Source organism: Grus americana, chromosome 2 (assembly GCF_028858705.1).
Source record: "Grus americana isolate bGruAme1 chromosome 2, bGruAme1.mat, whole genome shotgun sequence".
Lineage (NCBI taxonomy): Eukaryota > Metazoa > Chordata > Aves > Gruiformes > Gruidae > Grus > Grus americana.
In genome coordinates, this window is record NC_072853.1 from 99,527,825 (window position 1) to 99,548,909 (window position 21,085).

Here is a 21,085-nt window from a genome sequence, read left to right on the forward strand (position 1 = left end):
TTATCTCTTAAATTCTCTTGTGTGACAAAAGAAAGATTTCAGGTTTACTGCTGCATTTTCCCTTATGCACTGAAGAACTCAGAATTTTTAATTAGTGCTTTTATACAGTTCTTTATGGCTTCTCAATTTAGGCACCTGCATCAAATTAATTAAGACAGAACGTAATGGTTTCTCTGATGCAGTGTTGTACAATGCCAAGCACCAAGCTTTATAGCAAAAGGAAAACAGCTGCATCATTCACAAAAAACCTCTAGATTTCCTTACAGAAGGTAAAGCAGAGACTGCAGGAGATGGCATACAGCAAACAGAACGAAGGCACAAAGTTTATTTTGCTTACAAACCCAAACATCAGGTGATTTCTAGTCATATACCAAAGGAGATACGAGCAGAATGGGCAACAGTGCGAGCTTTTGTGGATTTTGAAACAGCATGAGTCAAATACTTAAAAATCAGCATTTCAGCTGCTGGAAAGTTGCCTACGTGGCAGTAGGCAGTAGGAAATTTGCCTATCCGTGAGCTCAGTAGCAAAAACAAGCTCTGGTGCACACGAATGTTTGAGCAGATTAAAGCTCACAGCCCATGGCTCAGAGGAAGGGTCCAGGTCCCACAAGTGCTATTGCGATAAACTATTAATTATGTACAAATACAGCACTGATGGTACTGCATGCATTTTGAAACACAGCAGTTCCCCAAAGGGAGTCTTATCTCATTGGTTTTTATATCCCTCACAGACAGAAGTTTCCTTGGCACCTTGAGAGGAATATATAATCCAGGGGTCTGCTTCTCTGAGTAACTTTCCTTCCTGACTCCTCAAGAGGGCTCCTGCCCAGGGCCATACACCTCCTACTGCAGAATAGCCAAGGCGTATTGCTGGTCCTACCAAAGGCACTTTCTGTGTGGCCAGGCAGTAGAGGAGGCTGGAAAAGACCGAATGTGCAGGTCCATATATTTTTCAATAGCAAAAAATAAACCTACAACAACTTAGCAGGATATCGCCAAATAAAAAAAGAAACCATCTACAGGGCAACCCCAATAGAGAAATTGGATTGTGACAGAGAAGATCATGATAAAAACATATGGGGAGTTTTCACTAAATTATTCAATATAGGACTAAGCAAATCACGCTTTATTGGCAGGTCACTGTTCAATTCACCTTTACAAATAGCTGTATTTATTAATTTGTTTTGTTTATATAAATGTTACCATAAGATAGATTAATACATTGTCTGAATTAGAGGGCTAAAACTGCTCCAGTTTAAAGTAAGTATTTGGTAAATCACTGGTGCAGTAATACATGCAGTTATTAAATGCCCTGAAGTCTGACCAAAAGCCAGATTAAAAATTTACCAATGGAAAGAATGCCTGTGAATTTCAAATTACGTTAGTTAATATTTATGATTTCAGTGACTAAATAAAAGAAATTACCTCAAAAGTTTTATGCAATTTTAACCTACTTGTCTCTACCTTAGGTGGCATTTACATTTATACCTGTATCTATCTCCCTTTTAGTGCTGAACTGCCCGAGTAATTATTTTAGCAGCAGGTAAGTGCCTAAAAATGCAGCAGTGACTTCTAGTGAGGGTGTTAAATCCTTCTCAAAATCATTCAGATATACCTTAATTTCCACTATGCAATAAGGCAACACAACTCATGTGCACAGTGAAACTGTTTTCAAGGAAATATAAACTAGAGTAAACCTGCTGTGCATTCACAATCACCAAAACCTCATCCGAAAGAGAGGAAAAAAATGAGGCTTACGTCCCCCTTTATTACTTCTCACCAATATTTCAATTTTCAGTTGAATATTGGAGTTTGGGACGTGGAAGTACCATATTAATGACAAGACAGAGGTGGGCAGTATTGGAAACCTCCCAAGCGTAGCTGTGTTAGCAGCACAGCAAACTCAATTTTATATATGCAGAAGTATTTGTGGTCTAAACGCAAATACTTCAAGGGGCTTTTAGGAAAAGCTGCTCATGCTGGTAACCACACACCAAATTATCTCTAGGTAAAGACACAGGCTTGTGCATTATACAGGAAGATTACAAGAAGCTCCAGTACAACTCTAATAAAGGTGGGAATAAACTAGTACAGAAAAGAGCGATCCCAGAAGTGCGTTTCCCCAGTATGGAAAAAATAGCCTTTGAGCACCAATTCACTTCACATCACTCACTAATCAGTGGTTGCTCCTCCATCGTAATGATCTTAGCTGGATCTGAACTGAAGCTTCCATTTCTCCTATCATTTCATCAAGCCAGTCTCCTTTCTCATGCAGAAATCCTGGAAACAGAAACCACTCTGTCACTTCCATGAGTGTAGCTATGCTTAAGGAAGAATAATGAAAACTAGGTGCTAGGAAATGTAAACAAACGATGCATCACTTTCTCTCCCAGGTACTGGTCTTTGATGACTCCATTCCAAATGTTGTTGTCATTACTCATCAAAAAGTAGCAAAAATGTCTGGTTGTCAAAGCATGGAATAGTTTTAAACCACCAAATTATTTGGTTAATTCACTGTTGACTATGGCCTACAACAGCCAGGTCTTCTCCCGCAGACAGACAAGCGATTCGATCTAAGTTTTGCAGGAAGCACAGCACATTGCTCAGAGAGGGCAATTTCACTTAAAGTAAAGCCCAGAAAATGCCTCCTCCCTACATGCCTGCTAACACCAGAACTTCGCTTGCTTTGTGGCCAAAAGCAGCTTGAACCTATAGCAGTAAGCATCTAAACCGTTCAAGTGGAGCTATATATTTTTATTGAATGATCACCACTGTCTAATACGACAAGAGAATTGTTTGCCGTGTAAGTCAGTCCTACAGGATAAGATAGCCCGTGGCTAATTAGAGGGTTAAAGATGGGAAACTCCTCAGGTTTCCCTAAGCATATTACGGCCTGGCTACAAATATCCGTTACTATAACACGACCCTCTTTGTCAAAGGCCACAGCCGTAGTATATATTTTGGAGGGGAAAATGAGGTTCAGACCGAAGCTATCCATCTGGCCGATGAGATCCATCTCTGCACTGAATATCTTTACTCGGGTGCTGCTGTTGTCCAGTCCTTGAGCTTTCAGGTGCTCTATCACCACAATAGCACCTGAGGTCTGGGAGACTGCAACCCCTCTCGGGCTGATGAGCTGAAACCGGATCATCTGACACATCTTTAATTTCCCCTTCCTGAAGTCGGCTGTCAAGCGGTAAAGAGCACCTGCCTCCGAGTCGGTCAGAATTATTTCACTCTCAGGGGTGGCATCCAAGCCCCAGGGCAAACAGAAACCTTCCCGGACAGCCAGGACCCCTCTTCCCTCAAAATCAAAGGCCTTCACGGAGCGGTCCCCGCCATCGGTGACCACCACGTGCCCGTCCGACGTGACCGTCACATCAAGCGGGTACTTGATATCGTTGCCCGCGTCCCCCCGCTCCCCAAACCGCTGCAGGCAGGATCCGCTCGGCCCAAATACGTGAATTTTCTTCTTGCCGTCATGTGCCACTGCCAGCCGCCCCGACCTCCGGCAGGCCGCCACCCCGGTGGGGTTGACCAGCGACCCCCAGCCCCCGAGGGACAGCCGGAGCCCGAGACCCGTCGGGGCCGGCCCGGCCGCCCCGCCGCCGCCGCTTCTCCCTAAGGCCGAGGGGACGCTACCGCCGGCGGGGCCCAGGACCTCCAGCAGCTGCAGCAGCGGCAGGCAGTCGCTGGTCTCAGCGGAGCCGCAGGCCCGCCGGCAGAAGGGACACTCCAACCTCCGGCGCTCTGAGCCACCCAGGGCCCCTACGCATCCCCGGCAGAGGACGTGCCCGCAGGGCAAATTCCGCGGCCGTCGTTGCCCGCTGGGGCCGTACCGCTCGAAGCACACCCGGCACTCCAGCAGATTCAGCTCCGCCTCGTCCTCCGCCGCTGCCGCCGCCATCCCCGCCGCTGAGGGAAGGGAGGGAGGGATGAGGCCGCCGGGCGCCCCCTGTGGGCGAGCTGGGGCGTTGGCGCCGCGGTCCGGGGGCGGAGCGGCGCTCCGCCCCCGGACCGCCCTCCCCGATAAAATAATCACCAGATCCTCGTAAGTATCAAGTTCATCACGCCAGCTTTAGGACTACAACGCTCTGAATAAGCCCCGTGGGTTTTACTCGCTTTCTAGGCTTGGTGAATTATAAGGCGCTACACCGTAATCGTACCGTTTTGGAAGTAAGCTGCCAAGGGGAGAAGGCCAGGGCAAAAAAAAAAAAAAAAAGTTTCGAGACCCCCAAATTTTTGTAATTTTTTAAAAATTCGCAGTAGTATCCATACGGGAGGAAGGTTTGTGTTCAGATGCACACGCAGCAGCTCTGCAGGCTTGCTTTGAACTCTCTCACCCTACACGCCCCGTGCCCGTTTGCTGCTCACAGCTGCGCTCTTTCGCGAGCGACCGCAGGGACATTTTCTCCCCATATTCTCTCCTTTATTGCCATCCGGTTCGCTTCCCCGCTCTCTTTCCTGCTCGATGATAGTTCCCCCTCGGTGGCTGCTGCCAAGCGTTCTCACCCGCTCACTGCCAGCTCGCCTCTCCACTTGTAATCGCGACTAACGGGGACGGAGAGAAGCAACTTGTGCCAGCTTCCCGCCTCTCTCGCCCAGGTCTGGCGCAGGAAACGGTATTTGAACAACGGCTGCCATTGCTCCCGGGGCCGCCAGCCGCCAAGGCCGACATGCGGAGCAGCGAGCAGACAGCATCGACTGGCAACGGTCAAAAAGGAACAGGAACGTTTCTTTTTCCCAGCTCTGATGATTCGAATTGATATGGAAGAAAAAGATACACGTTAAAAATGGTTGGTTGTGCAGGGAGTTTAAGAGAAGCTATGCGCGTCTCAAGACAGTGAAGGCAGTTATTGTAGGAGAGCTGACTTGGTAAGCAAAATGGACGCACTTTTCTGTATGCTGAAGCCTGCTTTAGGAGTGTCCCAAACCATGTTTCATTTTAAAAGGTGAGATAAAAATAAAGGCAAGATGGGAGGTAAGTTATTTTAATTAATTTCAATCAAGCTACAAACTTTAGTATATATAGCACCTCCAGAAAATAATCTAGTCCCCATTGTCTGTGTCTGTCTGAGAAGTCATTGACTTTTTGAAGACATTTTATTTCACAGTGGTTGCCTGAAAAGGAAGAAAGAGAAACAAATTACTGAATGATTAGACACTGAAAAATGCAAACTGTCAGGAAAAAAAAAAATCTTATCCACAGACTTCCTCACAGTCCCTAACACAGCGACACAAATGCACTGGGGAAAACTTACCCATCTCTTTTGCACTGGGATGCAACTGTCTGTGCCAATGATTCACTGGGCACAGACACTGCAGGGCTCTCAGAAAGATGTAAATTTAAAAGAAGTGCAATAGCAAAGCATATCAGGAGGAACTTTTAAAATTAAATTCCCGCCATAATTCCAAGTTTCATTATTTTGAGGGATTTGAGCTGTACATTTAGCATTTTCTTTGCACAGCATGTTACTTTTCTCCTTTGGCTACTGAAGTGCAGCAGAAACTGTAGAACTGGTATGCAAAGGCCTTGTATTAAAACCAGGGTTGCTGGTGATGAGGTGCAGAGAAAGACAAAATGGTCAAACGGGACTAAGACTGCAACTACAAGATCACCGAGTGCAATATGAATCCTGGGAGAATGAAAATATGCCAAGGGGAGGAAAGAGACACTATCTGTCTCTTGGGTTTTCTTCATATCTTTTGAAGAGCTGAGAATTCTCCTTGACAGCAAAATCCCTGTGGCTAAATGGTATTTATTTCCCCCATTATTTTTCCATGACTCCACCTCTTAGATAAGAAGCAAATGACTATCACTTGTCACAGGGAGATGTAGAAGCATATAAACATGTTCATGGGTTTTGGGAAAAAAAATCCCAAGGGTTAGTTGAAATACTACTTACCAAACAAGCTTTTAATTTCACATTCAGGAACATAAAAGGGTGGGCCTGAAAGAAAATGGGTGAAGCTAATGAGAGAGAAGACACGGGAAGGAGACAAACATTTACACTGCAGCGGGAGAGCCAGCCCCATCACTCACAGCACCCGGCCTGCAATCAGGCCCCAGTCTGTAGCACCATCTGCACGAACAGAAAACACCATGTCCAAGAACTCGTGGCACCTTGGTGGGCCACCAGACAGCTTCAGGTGTTGCTGCTGCATCATCTCCAGGCTGCTGCATCACCTCCAGGCTGCGGCCAGGGTAGCCACATTGTCAGAAGTCATGAACATGCCGTGGATACAACCACTCTCAGTGCTGTGTGTGAATCTGGCCAACAATCTCTTTATACTACAATAGCATAATTAAAGCTAAAAGCTTAACTATGGGAGAGAGAGAGTAATGAATTATTGTTGCTTATGATAACAAGATCTATTTTTTCAGGGATAATTATGCTGAAGAGCTCAAAAGCAGCAAGAAATCTCTTTCTTTTGAGAGTTAATACTTAACACACCAAAAAATCTTTTAAAATACCTCAGACTTTGGCATGTAATAAAAGTCATAAAAGGAAAAAATACTGCATGATTTTACAGAATTTCACCTCTTCCAAGCATATTCAGAGCATTGTAGTGGCTGGGAGAGAGGCACAAGATGGGCAACACGTTGGGTTGCACATATTGGGTAAACTGAGCGAAGCCCTTGTTCTTGGGAGTGCTTCACGGTCCCGACGCCAGACAGGACGTTACTCTAAGCATTCACTGTTCCAGCTCCATTGTCACAGTCACACTTCCAGTTTCATTTCTTTGTTAATATCCCACATCTGTCCTCTGCTTACCCCTAGCATGTTTGAATGTTAGAGAGCAAGCAAATTTAGTCTCAAGCTTGGTCAACATCTAAAATTTTTAATGCAGTTGTATTAGTGTGATCAGCTGACAAAGCTATGCTGCTAAAAAAACCTGGGGAAGATACCAATATATCTACCACATCTATATACGATTTATGTTGAAGCATGCAAAATCAAAACATGAACCGTGCAAAGTTCTCACCTTTGTGTTTGTTTGGATCATATGAAACTGTAACGAGGAGATAAGAAGAATTTTTCTCCATAAGGGTGATCATCAAACTGGCATAACTAAAAGAAGAAAGTTATACTTCATTATTTTGGAACTGTACAAACACACAAGCAGAGCATTCAAAATATTCAACAAAAGAGGTAATGTATTTCTGTGCAGAGACAACTTAAACTGAACTGCCCAGAAACTAAGCAAAGCTTAGTTTGAATTTCACGAGCATGAAATTCACGCTAGACATGAAACACCTCAGATGAAGGTTACTGTTTATTCTTCATAAACAAGCATATATCTTTTTTTTCATATTCATCTCAAAACTAACACACAAAACACAGTATTCATCTGCCACAGTCTAGAAAACAGTATCTTTTAAAATTATTGTGAATTCAAGATTATATATGTAATTAAAAAATCCTGGGGGTAGGGTCAAACTACATTTGGGTTGGCTATAGGTAAGAATGAAAAACTGGAATAAAGGGAAGTGAGGGGGAAAAGAACAAAGAGAAGAGAAGCAGATGGGGTGTAAAGGAAATAATAAAATTCAGATGAGACTTGCAGCTCTGCTTCTGCCGGGTTGCAACAAACCACATATTTTCCCACCAAGAGGGAGGGCGGCTTCCTGAAGGAAGCTTACAAATCTGGAGTGCAACACTCTGCGACTGCAGCTGATGCTTGCGGTAGAGAAGAACTTGTGTAGGCTACTGCTTTAAATGAAAAAGGACTCATCAACAAGGGTCAGGAGGAAAAACATGCATCACTGCAGACATTACAGAAGAGACAGTAACAAAGCAAATTTACTAACCGTTGTCTGTCGCATGGATTCACAGCTACTAGAGCTCCTCTGTCCCAAACCCCATCAAACTTGCCAACTATTGAGCTATAGGGAGATGAGGAAAAGGCTTAAAAATACTAAAAAGGCACCTTAATCTTTATTCAGATACTTCTGTGAAGTCACAAGGATTCTCCAGCTAGCTGTGCAGATTCCCCACTACCTTTTCCTTATGGTCCAGCATTTTCACGATCCAAACCAATATGATCTGGAACCCAAGAACTCCCTCCGGTACATGGCCCTGCTGCGACAGCAGAGGTATAGGAATTGCTCGGCATTTCCCCATCATTAGGGGGTGCTGAGACAAAGCGGGGAGGAAGGAAGTAGCTTAAACACATCTGGGCTGCAAGTCTGGGGTTTTGGCAATCATATCCTGCCGTGACCCTTGAGGCAGCACTAACATGCACTCAGCACATCAATAGTTCTTGGTCACTTTCTAAAACCCACGTGTGATTTCAAATGTGGGTTAAGGAAGGTGCCTCGCTGCTTTACGATCATTGAACTCAGCACACTCACTAATTTTAGACACCTCAATTCCCAGCTACATGCCCAGAACAGTCAGCTTCAGCTTGCAATTTCTTTAATGTTAGAAAAGCTAAGTTACACTGCTTTAACATTTAACACAGACATTAATTTTACTCCTGAATATGCTGGCAGGTGGCTTCAGTGACCATCCAAAACCTGCAAATGGCCAAGACTATTGGGAAGTGCCTTTACTGATGGGTGGTAAGAGCAGTCAGGGTGACACTAGAGATGAGGATGTCTGGGGGGAAGGAAGGGCCTTGTTTCTGGTAATTATTAAAACAGGAGTTTAGAGAGTAAGGTAGTAATAACGTAAATTGCATAATTTTAAAGGAAGTCTGAAATAAGTTTACTTAGTGAGAAGAATACGGTATGGAATTGTGCAATACCTTTCTGCCTACTGGGAGGTGTCAGAGTCCAATTGCATCACCTCTTTCTTCACTTCTTTACTGGTTTTGCCTGGGGTATTTACATTTCTTCATAGCAGCTGGTACGGGGCTATGGTTTGGGTTTGCGCTGAAAACAGTGTTGGTAACACAGGGATGTTTTCGTTACTGCTGAGCAGTGCTCACACAGAGCCAAGGTCTGTGCTGCTTCTCACACCACCCCACCAGCGAGTGGGCTGGGGGTGCACAAGGAGTTGGGAGGGGACACAGACAGGACAGCTGACCCCAACTGGCCAAAGGGATATTCCATACCATATGGCGTCACGCTCAGCAATAAAACTGGGGGGGGAGGTTGGCAGCGAGGGGGGTGTTGCTTAGGGACTGGCTGGGCATCGGTTGGTTGGTGTTGGGCAATTGTTTTCATTTGCATCACTTTACTTTTCTTGGGTTTTATTTTCCTCTTTGTTCTTTTTTTTTCCTTACAATTTTCTTTTAATATTTCTTTTTAATTATGAAACTGTTTTTACCTCAACTCACAAGTTTCTTTCTCACTTTTACCCTTCTGATCGTCCCCACCAGCCCACTGGGGAGGGGAGCGGGCAAACGTCTGTATGGTGCTTAGTTGCCAGCTGGGGCTAAACCATAACAATTTCTTCTCCCTGCCCTTTGCTCATTTCATTGCAACGGCGTTGCTCGGTCTCTGGCATCTAACCTAGAAGCCAATCCTGTATTTCCTATTCTACTGTGATAAGACATGATAACACTTATAAGTCCTGATTTCTTTTAAAGTTTGCCAAGACTAAGCATCTAATTTAAATAACCAGCCTCTTAAATGAAAGGAGATTTTTGAAGAGACATTTAAACACGCAATGGGCACGAGGGAGAAAAAAGCAAAGTCTAGTGGGGCAAGTGACAAATTTGATCTTCTGAGCCTTGGAGGCTGTTCTGCTCCCTGCATAGCCGAGTCTGCTGCGTGACCTTAGGCAGGCTCCTGAAGTTTTCTGCACTTGGTTTTTCTTCCTGACTTTAATCTGGTCTAACTGGAATGGCGGTGGTGGCTCCATACAGGCATTTCATGTATTTTACTCCCCACCGATTTCATCAGGGCCTATAGACATCGCAGGCTGCAGACAGCCTCATGCTGTGGCCTTTCCCCAGTTGCCCAGATCTCAGGATCTGCTGAGCATCTGAGTGCTCGCTGCCTGTCTGCACATCCAATTTCCTTCTGAGGAGAACCAAACCATGGGGAAAAGGTCAAAAAAGGTACACAGCTGTCTTTCATCCTGATGTAGAGTTAGGATGAAGCTAAGGTGTTAGGAAGTGCTCCTCTTGAGTATACGTCTTGCTGTATCACTACCCAAACTTTTAGCCCTACATTATCTCCTGCTATGTGTTTGTATGGTATGTAGCACAAGACATCATAGTCTAGGTGCTACTACAACTAATAAAAATTAACATGTAAAGCAGAAATTCACATATCTGCAGGAATCCCACTGGATTTAAGCAGTAAAGTTGTGAATTTCTATCTTTGCATATGTTTAGTAGTTTCAGTTAATGCAATTTTTAATTTTTTTTTGAAGTCTTGCAGCCATAATTGTCTTAGGAGGTACAATGGTTGTCTAACATAATTGTTTTACATAAGTCCCAGAGTTCCCATGAGGAGCAGGAACTGCTCCTGTTACTCTTTAACTAGCAAGAGTCTTTGAAATGTCTCATTCTGACAAAGGTCAGGAGCACATCTGAGTTTCCCCTAATGAATGCTAGGCTAATGGAGATCAAAAGGATTTGTTTGCAGGCCAGCCTCAGCAAGACAGAAATAAGTTTAATTTCCATAATTACTGGGTAATTAATCAAATTGTCTGTACATAGAAACTAGAGGAGTGTGTGCATTTCTCTAGTCACAGGTACCTGCTGACTGCTGTGGGGAATGCAGTTCACGCTTTCACCGTAACAGCACCCAGCACAGAACCACGCATCCAGAACGTGTATCTGCCAATTTATTTTGTGGATGACAAACTATGTACTAGACCCAGTAATATGCACTGAAAATTACCTATTTAATTACCTATTTTTGGTTTATTTTGTAGTATTATTCCACCATGTTATGACAGAAAGTTACAAGTTTCACCACGCTACTTGCTACAAAACTTAGAACTGAATTTTTCAAAAATTGCTGACAAGAAGCTTAAGCAATCCCTGGGCAACTTGTCAACTCACAGCAAGAAGGATTTATAGGGATCTACACAGCAAGTAGCTGCACTGCAGGGGCAAGGCAGGGAAGAAACCAGGCAGTATCTACAAAGACACATTAATATACAGCTCATCTGTTCCAAGGCACTCACTTTGCAGGACTAGTTATATATATATACACTGTTGAAACCAATTGGAGGCAGCTGCACCAGCAGAAGTTTTAGCAACAGTCTATTGTCTAAAAGACTTTGGACTCTAGTAATGAATATTCTTTTTTTTCCAGTTTATGCAGATAAAAAAAAAAAGAGGATCATGTAGTAAGCACCATGTTCTGCTGTCCTAAACTAGGTATCACACCTGTATATGTAGTAGCTCTGAAAAGCCCATCCAAGTAAAGATTAAGACCTCCTCCTTCTTATTGAACAGTAACGGAACAAATCCTTGTTCCTGACAATTGTTTGTGAGAAAAGCAAACAAACATACAAAACTTCACCAAAAACCTTATAATTTAGGGAACACTGTGTCTGAGTAAGAACTACAAGAGGAGGGAACTATCATGCAGGAGTCTGGGCACCTTCAGCTTCCTACAAAGTACATTACAAACCCAGAAACAACAGTGCTTTCTTGCATGCTCTCCAATCTCCCACTACCCCAGCGCCGGTCTAGGTCTGAGGACATTTTAGGACAGATTTAAATATGCCTGTTGTCAACACCACTAGGAAACTTCTGAGGGCAAATAAATATACCAGATGCATTACTGTCCAAGGCAGAGTCTTCTATGCTAGAGGCTGGAGAGAGTCCCAGGTCCTCCTGTAATCTCTGAACAACTCTAATTTTCAACGTTCCCCCACCAGCTGACACTTGAGAAGGTCAGGTGCAAAGCCACCACAAAATCCGAGAAGTGACACTTGAGGCCACAGAGCACAATGGATTGAAACATTTTTCAGGAGTCAGTAGTGTAGACTGTACTGAAGTATTTTGCATTTTCTTATGTGTCTTTTAACTAAGAAATAGGACATTTTAGCTCTAAAAATCCTTCGGAAGACATTAGTAAGTTGAGCCACATTTGTCAAGACACTGGCAGAGTCAGTGTTTGACAATGTATTATGCAGTCACATACATTGGAGTGATGTAATGTACTTTGAGCCCATTGAGAAAAGTACATTAAGTAAAGCATGGGACACATGTAATCAATGGGTACATCTTACCCATGCATCTGTTAATCAATAGTTTGGGGAAAAGATATATTGAGTACTTAGTTAAAGGAACAGCTAAGACAGACACCTCTGGGTATATTCTCTTTACTTTTACTAAGCTACTCTGAGTAAGGGATTGTGCTAGGGTTTTGCTTTGTAGAATCCATCAATAATGTTAAAGATAATTTGTTTTTACTGTAAAAGCAAATATGTTTTTCTATACTTTCACAGGACAGCTTGGAACAAGAAGCCCATTTAAAGATATTTAGTTGGCATCTTTATCTAACGGTCAACAAAGTTCATTTTTGTTGGAGATCGGCTACTAGTATTTCTTACACAATTTAGTAAGAGTTTTGTTGAGAGGACTTGTTCCAAATCTTTACGGCCGATTTAAATAAAATGATACAACAGTATTATGACAGTATTAATACATGCTTGATTATACAGAATTGTAAAACACAGTATGCATTCCTACCTGGACAAATCATAAATACTGCAGCAGTACAGAGAAATGTTCCCAGAGGTACTCTACAATAAAAAGCAAAGGAAACAATACTTATCAGCAAACTATCTTTAAATATACACTCATAAGCATATATTTACACTTCATACCTTAGGTGTAATGGGGAAAAATGGTGAGAAACATTTTTCATTTTTCTTTACTGAGGTACCTCTCCTGATCCCCTCCAGAGAGGCTCTGATCTGTCAAGGCATGCAACTGTCCAATTTTAAAATACATTTACTTTATATTCAGGTGCTTCGATGTCACAAGAAAAGAAGGCCAAAGTAATGAGCTCAAAAGAAGAACTTCTCGGTCCAAAATTACAACTCAGAGCTTCCTTTCAGATCCCTTCAGGAGAGGTGAATGATTACCAGAAAGACAGAGGCACAAAAGTGGAATGACTTGTTTGCTCAGTTATGGCTGCATTGCATGATTAACCACACCAGATCATTCCACAACGCAGGAAGTATACCTGGAACTTTTTTGCTCCTGAAATCTCTGGGACTGGCTCCTTGCAATAAGGCAGGCTATGTTCTGCAAAAAATTCCTTCAGCGCTTGCTCACTGACTTCCACACCAACAACGCTGTGTCCCATGTCCGCCAGCCTGCATGCAGCAGAGAGAGGTCCCAAGTTTATGTGAGGCCCACAGGTTGGGCCATTACCAAATGTGCATCTCCCACGCAGCATTTATACGTTAGGGAAACCCTGGGTTTAGGATGCACTGATATGTCTAATCCTGACTTTCTGCAGCATTCACATTTTATCAAACACCTTCCCTCCATGATCTGAGCTTACATTAGCACAACTCAGCATACAGTTGATGAGGACTTACAGGCATTATTTAGATTGAATGGATTATTCATTTATTTCTATGAACTCGATGAAAACAAAGGTGATTACACAGAGTAACTGTCCATTTCGATTGACAAAAATGGGTTCTGCTCTGAACTGCAGTGGCTGAGGTACGCTGTCCACCCAGCTGCCTCTGCGGCTTGGCAGTAACGTTGCTTGGCTCCGACAAAGGCAGCAGGGTGCAGTAACCTCTTCACTGCTGCAGCTCGGTGCAACAGCAACATGCGTCAGAGCCCACAGACAGCCTAGTAAGTAATTAGCAAGATAAAACCTGACAACTGGGACTAACTTGATTCCTTGAGGATGCAGTTCGATCAGCATTTTGTGGTTTGTGTCCCCTCCCTCCAAGAAAAAACACTGGGTTTTACAGCCGCTAATTATAAATATAACCTACCCAAAAAAGTAAAAGTAAAATAATAAATGTAAAAAAAGAGGAAGTTATATTTAGCTCAAATCATTTCAGTTCCCAGTGTGACGCGCCGCACGGTCCCTTGAAAATGTGCTCTGGCACAACTGAGCTCATTGCAGGCAATTTAAGCTGGCATCGTGACCAAAAGCTGCAGTGGTAGGACATAGCTTCAGTCACTCTGTCACAACTTCAGTATTCCCCAAGCTGAACTTGGGACAATCGGGAGGACTTTGAAGTTAGTCCTTATCCATCCCATTTATGCTACCATACAAACCGCCAGCAAATGAAACCAAACTTCCTCCTCCTTTCAGCCTCCAGTGACGCTGCTTTCCTACCAGCAGAGATGCGGCACATTTCCATTGGCCAATATAAGGTTGGGAATTCCCCCTCTCCTTCCCTCCCCACATCAAATAAGATTTGTGCACTTATAATTTGCGCTTTACCATTTCATCTCTACTGCTTTACCACAAAGTGGGAAAAATATCCTCAGTCCACTCCTGCCATTTAAAAGAACATCCAGATACTTCTGTAGGAGCCTGCAGAAGAACAGACATGTTTCATTTAACACTGCAAGTATTCGTGCTGGCACATTAAAAGCCAAGTGCTACATACTATGCCAGGTAATGCACAGACTCCACGATGGAACATGGTTCTTTGTTCAACCTGCTTCATACCATTAAAAATAAAATAAAACCATTCACTTTCCATTTATTTAGAAAGAAAGAAAATTTAATTTCTGTTAGAAAAGAACACATTTCCCTTTGTTCTGTTTTCTGTTTGCTTGCCTTTTCAAGTAAACAACCAAACCAACCCACCTCTAAGAGGACCACAATAGACAACTTAAACAGAATGATTATTAAACTGCTGTATCAATGAAATCACTAATACAGGTCTTAAATGTAACTTTCATTGGTTGCAAGACTATATAATCAGGTTTGCACTCTTAGGTCCCTGTCTTCCAGTGCAGAATAATTGCTCCAATGCCTTCTGCATATTGTTTTAGGCCCTGGTTTCATAACTTATGAACAGCAGCGCAGCTTCTGCATCAGAAAATTTAAGATTCTTAGTCAAGTTATCCGAGTTCTATAGTTTAAAACCGGATTTAAGAGTAGAAGTTCTAAATTCAATGCAATCCTTACTTTTCTCTGTCCTTTTTTGACAAATATAGGTCACAATTATTTATATTTATTTTACTTTCAAGCTGCATAAAATAATTTTCCTTTTGTAAATGCTCCATTTTCTGTTAAGAGTTTTTTTAATTAGTCAAGTCATTAATCTCACAGCATTTCTTTAAACAGCTTAGGCAAAAGAGTAAATTCACGTACGGATGCCCTTGTTCCTTGTGAAACCCGATGTTACCCGTTTCCCATTTTTGCAGCCATTCCTCCTCAGTCACCACTCTGTCTTTCTGTGCCCCAATATCTGTGCCTTCAAGGACCCCAGATGCATCTGCTGAGCGGTCCATCATCCCCAGGGAGTGCTAGCAGCTGTTAAAAAAAGAGAGAAAAATGACCTCTGCCCAGTGAATAGTTTGGAACTGGCTCTTACTTCCTAGAATAAAATCAAAATTTAGTACAGCTTAAGAGATTATAATTTGGCGACTATTTAAATGTAGCTGTGTTGAACGTGGTAGAGCATACTCTTGCTATCGATCCATGGCTTCGCCTTGACTTTTTTCCCCCGAAGTGAAGCCTGCCCAAACGCGCCCCGTTAAGCATTACGGAAACGCCGGTGACCTCCCGTTTCGCACACATCTGGATGGCACCCAGAGGCTGCCCGGCCCCTTTGCCCGGGGGGGGGGGAACCGGGGGAGGGGGGAACCGCGGGGAGACGCGGGCCCAAGCCTGGGGTCGGTAAGTAAGCAGGTAAATGCCGACACATCTCTCTCTCTCACGTGGAACCCGTGGGCAGACCGCGGGGGCGAGCAGCGGCTCGGGGCGAAGGGGACCCGGAAGGACCCGGCGGGACTCAGCACCTCCTCCCCTTACCACCCCCCTGGCCGCCCCCCGCCCGGGTGGCGGCGGCGGCGGGTACCTGCGCGGCGGCGAGTCCCGCGGGGGGCTGCAGGGACGGGGCGGCGCCTCCCTGCCCTCCCCCTCGCTACGCGCCGCGGAGAGCGGAAGCGGCGGCAGGAGGAGGCGGGCTGAGGGTGCACGGCACCGGGGAGGAGGAGGAGGATGGCGGCAGCGGTGGTGGCAGCGGTGGTGAGTGACCCCTTTCCCCTGGCTGCAGCGCCCACCGGGGGGGGCCGCCGATCCCCCTCCCTGGGCGGTAGGGCAGGTGCGAGCGCTGCCCCTATCCTCACCTCCCCGCTTCTCCCCTCATTCCCCCTTCTCTCTCTCCCTCCCTCCCTCCCTCCCTCCCTTCCTTTCCCCTTCTCCCCTCTTTTCTCCCCCGCTGCAGCTCTAGCAGGAGGCGGCGCGGACACGCGTGAATGTGGTCTCCGGCCCCCGAGTGACCCGGCCCCGAGGTGAGTGCCAGGCGGCTCCGCCGCGCCGGCCCCAGCGCCTTCCCCCCGCCGCCGGTCAGCACCCCCGGGGACTTCCTCCCGGGGCGCCCCCGACTGCCCCCCGGTGACATCCCCCCCGGGGACACCCCTCCCCCGGGGACTCCCCCTCACGACCCCCCCCCTCCCGGCGTCCCCGGCCGCCAGCTGTCACAGCCGCGGCCCCCGCGGCGCTGGGCGCTGCCGAGCATTGGCCCGGGGACGGCGAGCCCCCGCGGCTGCCGGCCCGGGGCGGGGGCGGCCGGCTGTCAGCCTCGGCCGGCTGGCTGGGCGCCGCCGATTTCCTCGGGGGTGAGTTTTAAAGGTGTGCGCACGTCGTGGTCCCACCTCCCCTTTCCCCTTGTTTATCAGGCTGCTCTCGTTTCCTCTGTGTGTGGTTTCTCCTCCTCCAAGACAAACTTGTTGTCAATTGTACAGGTAAACCCCACAAAGCTTTTCCATATAGGCCACGCGTTACAGATGGATGAACTGTTACAGAACGTGACAGCATGTTATGCATATCTCTCTCTCTCTCTCTCTCTCTCTCTCCCCCCTTTTAAAGGGCTTATTTTCTCAGCCAATAAGATGGTTGAGGGATGCAGAGTCATATAAAGCTTTGTAAAGTAAGCGATGTTTGCTTGTTCTTTAAAAAGCTGTGGGTTTGTGGGGGGGTGTTGTTTGTTTTGGGAGGGGAAGTGGGGACAAAGTGGCACACAGCTGAAAGCAATGGCCTTGCTTACAGTTACATGCAAAGCTGGTCTCTTTCTCCCCACCTCCCTCTTCCCCCTGTAGTAGTGCTTACAGCAAAAATACGAGATTCCGTATGACTGGCTTCTGCCCTTCAAAATGGGAGGCCTCTCTGAATCTTAAATATTTTTACCAAACTTCCTAGTGAATGCTAAATGCCACCTTTTCTTTTTCTAACCCTGTATATGCCATGAAACAGCTGCATGTCCTTTTACCGTCTTGGATAAAGGGCCTCACGGCAGCAGCAGACTGTGATCACCTGGTAGTCAACAAAATGAGTCGCCTGGTGCCTCGCTCAGTGCTAAGGTAGCCCGTAGCCTCTGACTATAAAGGCAACAGCATGTAGAAATGATTACCTAGCGTCAGAAGCTAAGGTGATGCAGAGAGATACTGTTGTGCTATTGATCCAGAAGGAAAGCTCCGAGGAAAAAAATGCCACTGTTTCCTCAGGCGTTACAGTAGTTTAGGGAATTCTCATGTAAATGAAACCTTCTTTTTTCTAGTCTCCAACCTCATCCACCCCTGTGCAGTGGTAAATTATGGTAGAGTGATTTTTCTTTTTTTTTTTTTTTAATTAGGTAATGAAGATTGACTTAATTCTTTTTCTTCTCTCTAATTAGTTATAATTTGGGGGGGATGCATAAAAAGAGTTATTTTTGTATTGGGTTGTCTAAACTAATTTTTCATTTATGTGGATATCATGTGATTTCTGTTCTCCTCCCAAATCAATTTCTTCTATCTTCAGGGGAGAATAAAGCACCAATTTACTTGATTTGCATCAGCCTCATCTGAAACTTTGTAAAAATGCCCATTCTCTCCTCCTGTTACCTTTACTTTCAGCAGAATTCCTGAACGAAGATACTGCTACCATGTCTGTCAGTGTCAGCTTGAACACCGAAAATGCAGCCTGGAACAGAGAGAATTTAGAAATCTCAAATATATTTAAAAAAAAAAATTACAAACTGATCCCTCCTACAACAAGATAACATTCATGATGCAGTGCTGTAGTATAAGGGTTTTATTTTCACTTCCTTTCTGTATGTGGTAGAGCACATTTAGATTTAATTCTTCCTCTAGGCTCTTGTTATTTGTGTTTTACTCTCTGTGAAAAGAACGTCTTTGGTAATACCATTTTAAATATGTTTTCATATTTCTGTGGCATACTTTCTCACATTTTATGCTTTCCAGCTCACATGATAAACTGTGGTCTTCTCCGTGTTCCCACTGATGTAAAGACAGCTATAGAGCTCTCTTGTGGCATAAACCTTTTCTTTTCTCCTCTAGTGTGCCTAATAACAAAGTTTGTAATATTCTCATCACCTATAATTGCAATGCAACTGCAGTTTAGGCTTCAAATTCTGAAGTACTTTCATAGGAGGGAGTGCAAGTCTTGGAACTCGTTGTTCACCTGGTATTAAACATCTCTTCAATATGCTGTTTGGAAAAGTGCTTTACAGTGCAAATCTCTTGCTACCAATAAATCAGAAGTTAGCAGGATGAACATTACTCAGAGTGGTATTTCAATGCTTGCATTATGAGCTGATGTCTATTCACTTTGCCAGCCCAAATTCCAGTCCAGGTCTTCACGTAATGCAAATCAGATTATTGGAGTCCAAGTTATGCTGATCTGGAACAGCCTCTCAAGATGTACTCAGGGATCTAATCTTAACTCCAAATTTAGTTTAAAATAGTAGTATTGTTCCGTTCCCGTCATGCCTCATTCTCATTTTCTTCCTGAATCAAGCTAAACAAATTCTTACCTAGGTAACTCTGACAAAAGCAGTATTGTGAGTGGCTGTACTGCCCAGGTGATTAGACAGCTCTGCAAAGTCAAGCAATTTAATTTCTTTTTTCTTAACTACTGCCTATGTTTTTTGCAGATTTAATAATACAATGTCAACTGGAAGGGTACGAACAAAAAAAAAGGCATGTTCTTCAGACCAGTCTCCAGACAACCTTCCTCTGAGGAGTTCTGGAAGACAGGTATTTATAATAATTTAAAAACACATGGCTTTGTACTCTGGTAATTTTTATTTTCTGTTGACATTTTAAAATAAAGCAGGCTTCATTGTGGATAAATTAATACTTGGAGTACTTACTCAGAGAGAGGGAGAATTAATTAATTCTGTGAATAAGTAGGTAAAGTGTTCCATTTGTGAACAATATTCAGAAAAGACAAATGCTCAATATAACCTGATGTGTTAAAAATACAGTCACAGATTTCTGTACAACCAGACAAAGCTGTCTGCCCATCCAGACAGAGGCCTAAAACAACACAATACGCAGGACCTCTGAGGCCCAGAAGAGACATTTGGTATACAGCTTTGTATCTGGAGTCCAAAAAAAGCGCCAAGCCTAATATTTTATTTGAGGCACAGATAAGATTGCCACTAATTAATATCAATAAGTATGTGAAGAAGAGTTTTTTTGAAGGAGAAAGAGAATGAACGCATGAGGCTTGACTCATTAGCATGTGATAGAGCTTAAAATATGATTTGAACTGGAAGCTTTTCTTCTAATTTCTTCAATGGCATCAGTTAGACTAAGGCAAAACATTTTTAGCTTTAAATGATATTTCCAGCCTTACTGTGGATTTTTTTTTTTTGTAGAAAAACTGACCTACTTTGACAGCTGTTTCATGCTGCAGTTATTTCACAACAGATACAAAAATTTTCATTAGTACCATTTTAAACCATTAGATACTAGCCACAAGCTGCAAAACTGTCTGAATGCCATTTTGTAGAAGATGCATTTGTGTCCTTTCTGGTCAGATTTCAGCTATTCTTTATTAGGTGAAGAAGAAAGCCGCTGAAGCAGCAGACGATGATGATGAAGCGTCAGAGAAGAAATATAGAAAGTGTGAAAAAGCTGGATGCACTGCAACATGTCCCGTTTGCTTTGCCAGTGCAGCTGAAAGGTTTGTTTCTTTTTATTTGCATTTTCTGTGGACTCTTATAAACTTGCAGCTGAAGTTTAGGACACTATATAGTTATATTCTGAAAAATCCCTTCACTTCTAAATGTAGAGGGAGAATTGAAAAGTACTAATATGAGTCTTAAGATGCCAGGAAAGTGTCACAAGTTATTCCTGTTGTGGACTACTTTCTACTGTGCAAGTTGCTAATTCAGATATAGAATATCTTTAGAATTCGCTTATTTATGTTATTAATGGTGTCTTCTGAAACACGCCTTGCTTCTGTGAAACTGAGAGCTTATTAGTGTAATCCGAGGAAGCTAAACTTGCTTTCAAGATGGAAAATGAAACCGTCATTTACTGCAGAAAGTCTTTATCGCTCTTTCATTGGAATGCTTTGCAGTCTGAGGTGAGATTCTGACCTTGACATTTTAGGCCTTGGGAGAGTCGTACTTATTTGAACTCTTTGTTCTTGAGTTGTTCGTGGCTTTCGGTGTACTTGCACAAGTCCTTTTGTATTCTGACCCTGGAGGTACTGAATGCGTGATACTGGCAAGGTGTATCTAATAATAAGCAACATATTAGACCTCATTATATGTTGGAGCGAGTCCAGAGGAGGGCCACGGAGATGATCGGAGGGCTGGAGCACCTCTCCTGTGAGGACAGGCTGAGAGAGTTGGGGTTGTTCAGCCTGGAGAAGAGAAGGCTCTGGGGAGATCTAATTGAGGCCTTCCAGTACCTGAAGGGGCCTACAGGAAAGATGGTGAGGGACTGTTTATGAGGGAGTGTAGTGACAGGACAAGGGGTAATGGGTTCAAGCTGAAGGAGGGTCGATTTAGATTAGATGTTAGGAAGAAATTCTTTACTGTGAGGGTGGTGAGGCACTGGAACAGGTTGCCCAGAGAGGTTGTGGATGCCCCCTCCCTGGAAGTGTTTAAGACGAGGTTGGATGGGGCTTTGGGCAACATGGTCTAGTGGAGGGTGTCCCTGCCCATGGCAGGGGGGTTGGAACTAAATGGTCTTTGAGGTCCCTTCCAACCCA

General features: G+C 44.1%; 3 protein-coding genes across 6 annotated transcripts in view; 1 reads left to right on the plus strand and 2 right to left on the minus strand.

The window, feature by feature from the left end:
- Positions 1-296: 296 nt before the first annotated feature.
- On the minus strand, positions 297-4,678 carry NHLRC1 (NHL repeat containing E3 ubiquitin protein ligase 1). Its single transcript, XM_054815043.1, is given in 4 exon segments — positions 297-917; positions 2,174-3,934; positions 3,936-4,022; positions 4,532-4,678. Coding segments are annotated over 3 exon segments (1,434 nt in total). The 3' UTR covers positions 297-917; positions 2,174-2,734.
- Positions 4,679-4,975: 297 nt separating this feature from the next.
- TPMT (thiopurine S-methyltransferase) lies at positions 4,976-16,041 on the minus strand. 3 transcript variants are annotated; one of them, XM_054818063.1, is made up of 9 exons: positions 15,933-16,041; positions 15,224-15,385; positions 14,342-14,434; positions 13,109-13,241; positions 12,610-12,662; positions 7,814-7,888; positions 6,988-7,073; positions 5,907-5,951; positions 4,976-5,121 (listed from the first exon to the last, which is right to left on the minus strand). In XM_054818063.1, the coding sequence occupies exons 2-9, from the start codon at positions 15,364-15,366 to the stop codon at positions 5,006-5,008; spliced, it is 744 nt and encodes a 247-aa protein (XP_054674038.1). In that variant the 5' UTR covers positions 15,367-15,385; positions 15,933-16,041; the 3' UTR covers positions 4,976-5,005. The 3 variants fall into 3 exon arrangements, with proteins under 3 accessions (XP_054674038.1, XP_054674037.1, XP_054674039.1); XM_054818062.1 differs by lacking the exon at positions 15,933-16,041 and adding an exon at positions 15,539-15,816; XM_054818064.1 differs by lacking the exons at positions 4,976-5,121; positions 5,907-5,951; positions 6,988-7,073; positions 15,933-16,041 and adding exons at positions 7,102-7,712; positions 15,539-15,824.
- KDM1B (lysine demethylase 1B) overlaps positions 15,955-21,085 on the plus strand; it is a 31,120-nt gene continuing 25,989 nt past the window's right edge. Inside the window, exons 1-4 of one of the 2 annotated variants that reach the window (XM_054818047.1) lie at positions 15,955-16,102; positions 16,302-16,368; positions 19,011-19,113; positions 19,923-20,047. In XM_054818047.1, the coding sequence (XP_054674022.1) occupies positions 19,024-19,113; positions 19,923-20,047 (215 nt within the window). In that variant the 5' untranslated portion in view covers positions 15,955-16,102; positions 16,302-16,368; positions 19,011-19,023. The remainder of the gene's footprint in view (positions 16,103-16,301; positions 16,369-19,010; positions 19,114-19,922; positions 20,048-21,085) is intronic. The other variant, XM_054818046.1, reaches the window with a different exon arrangement.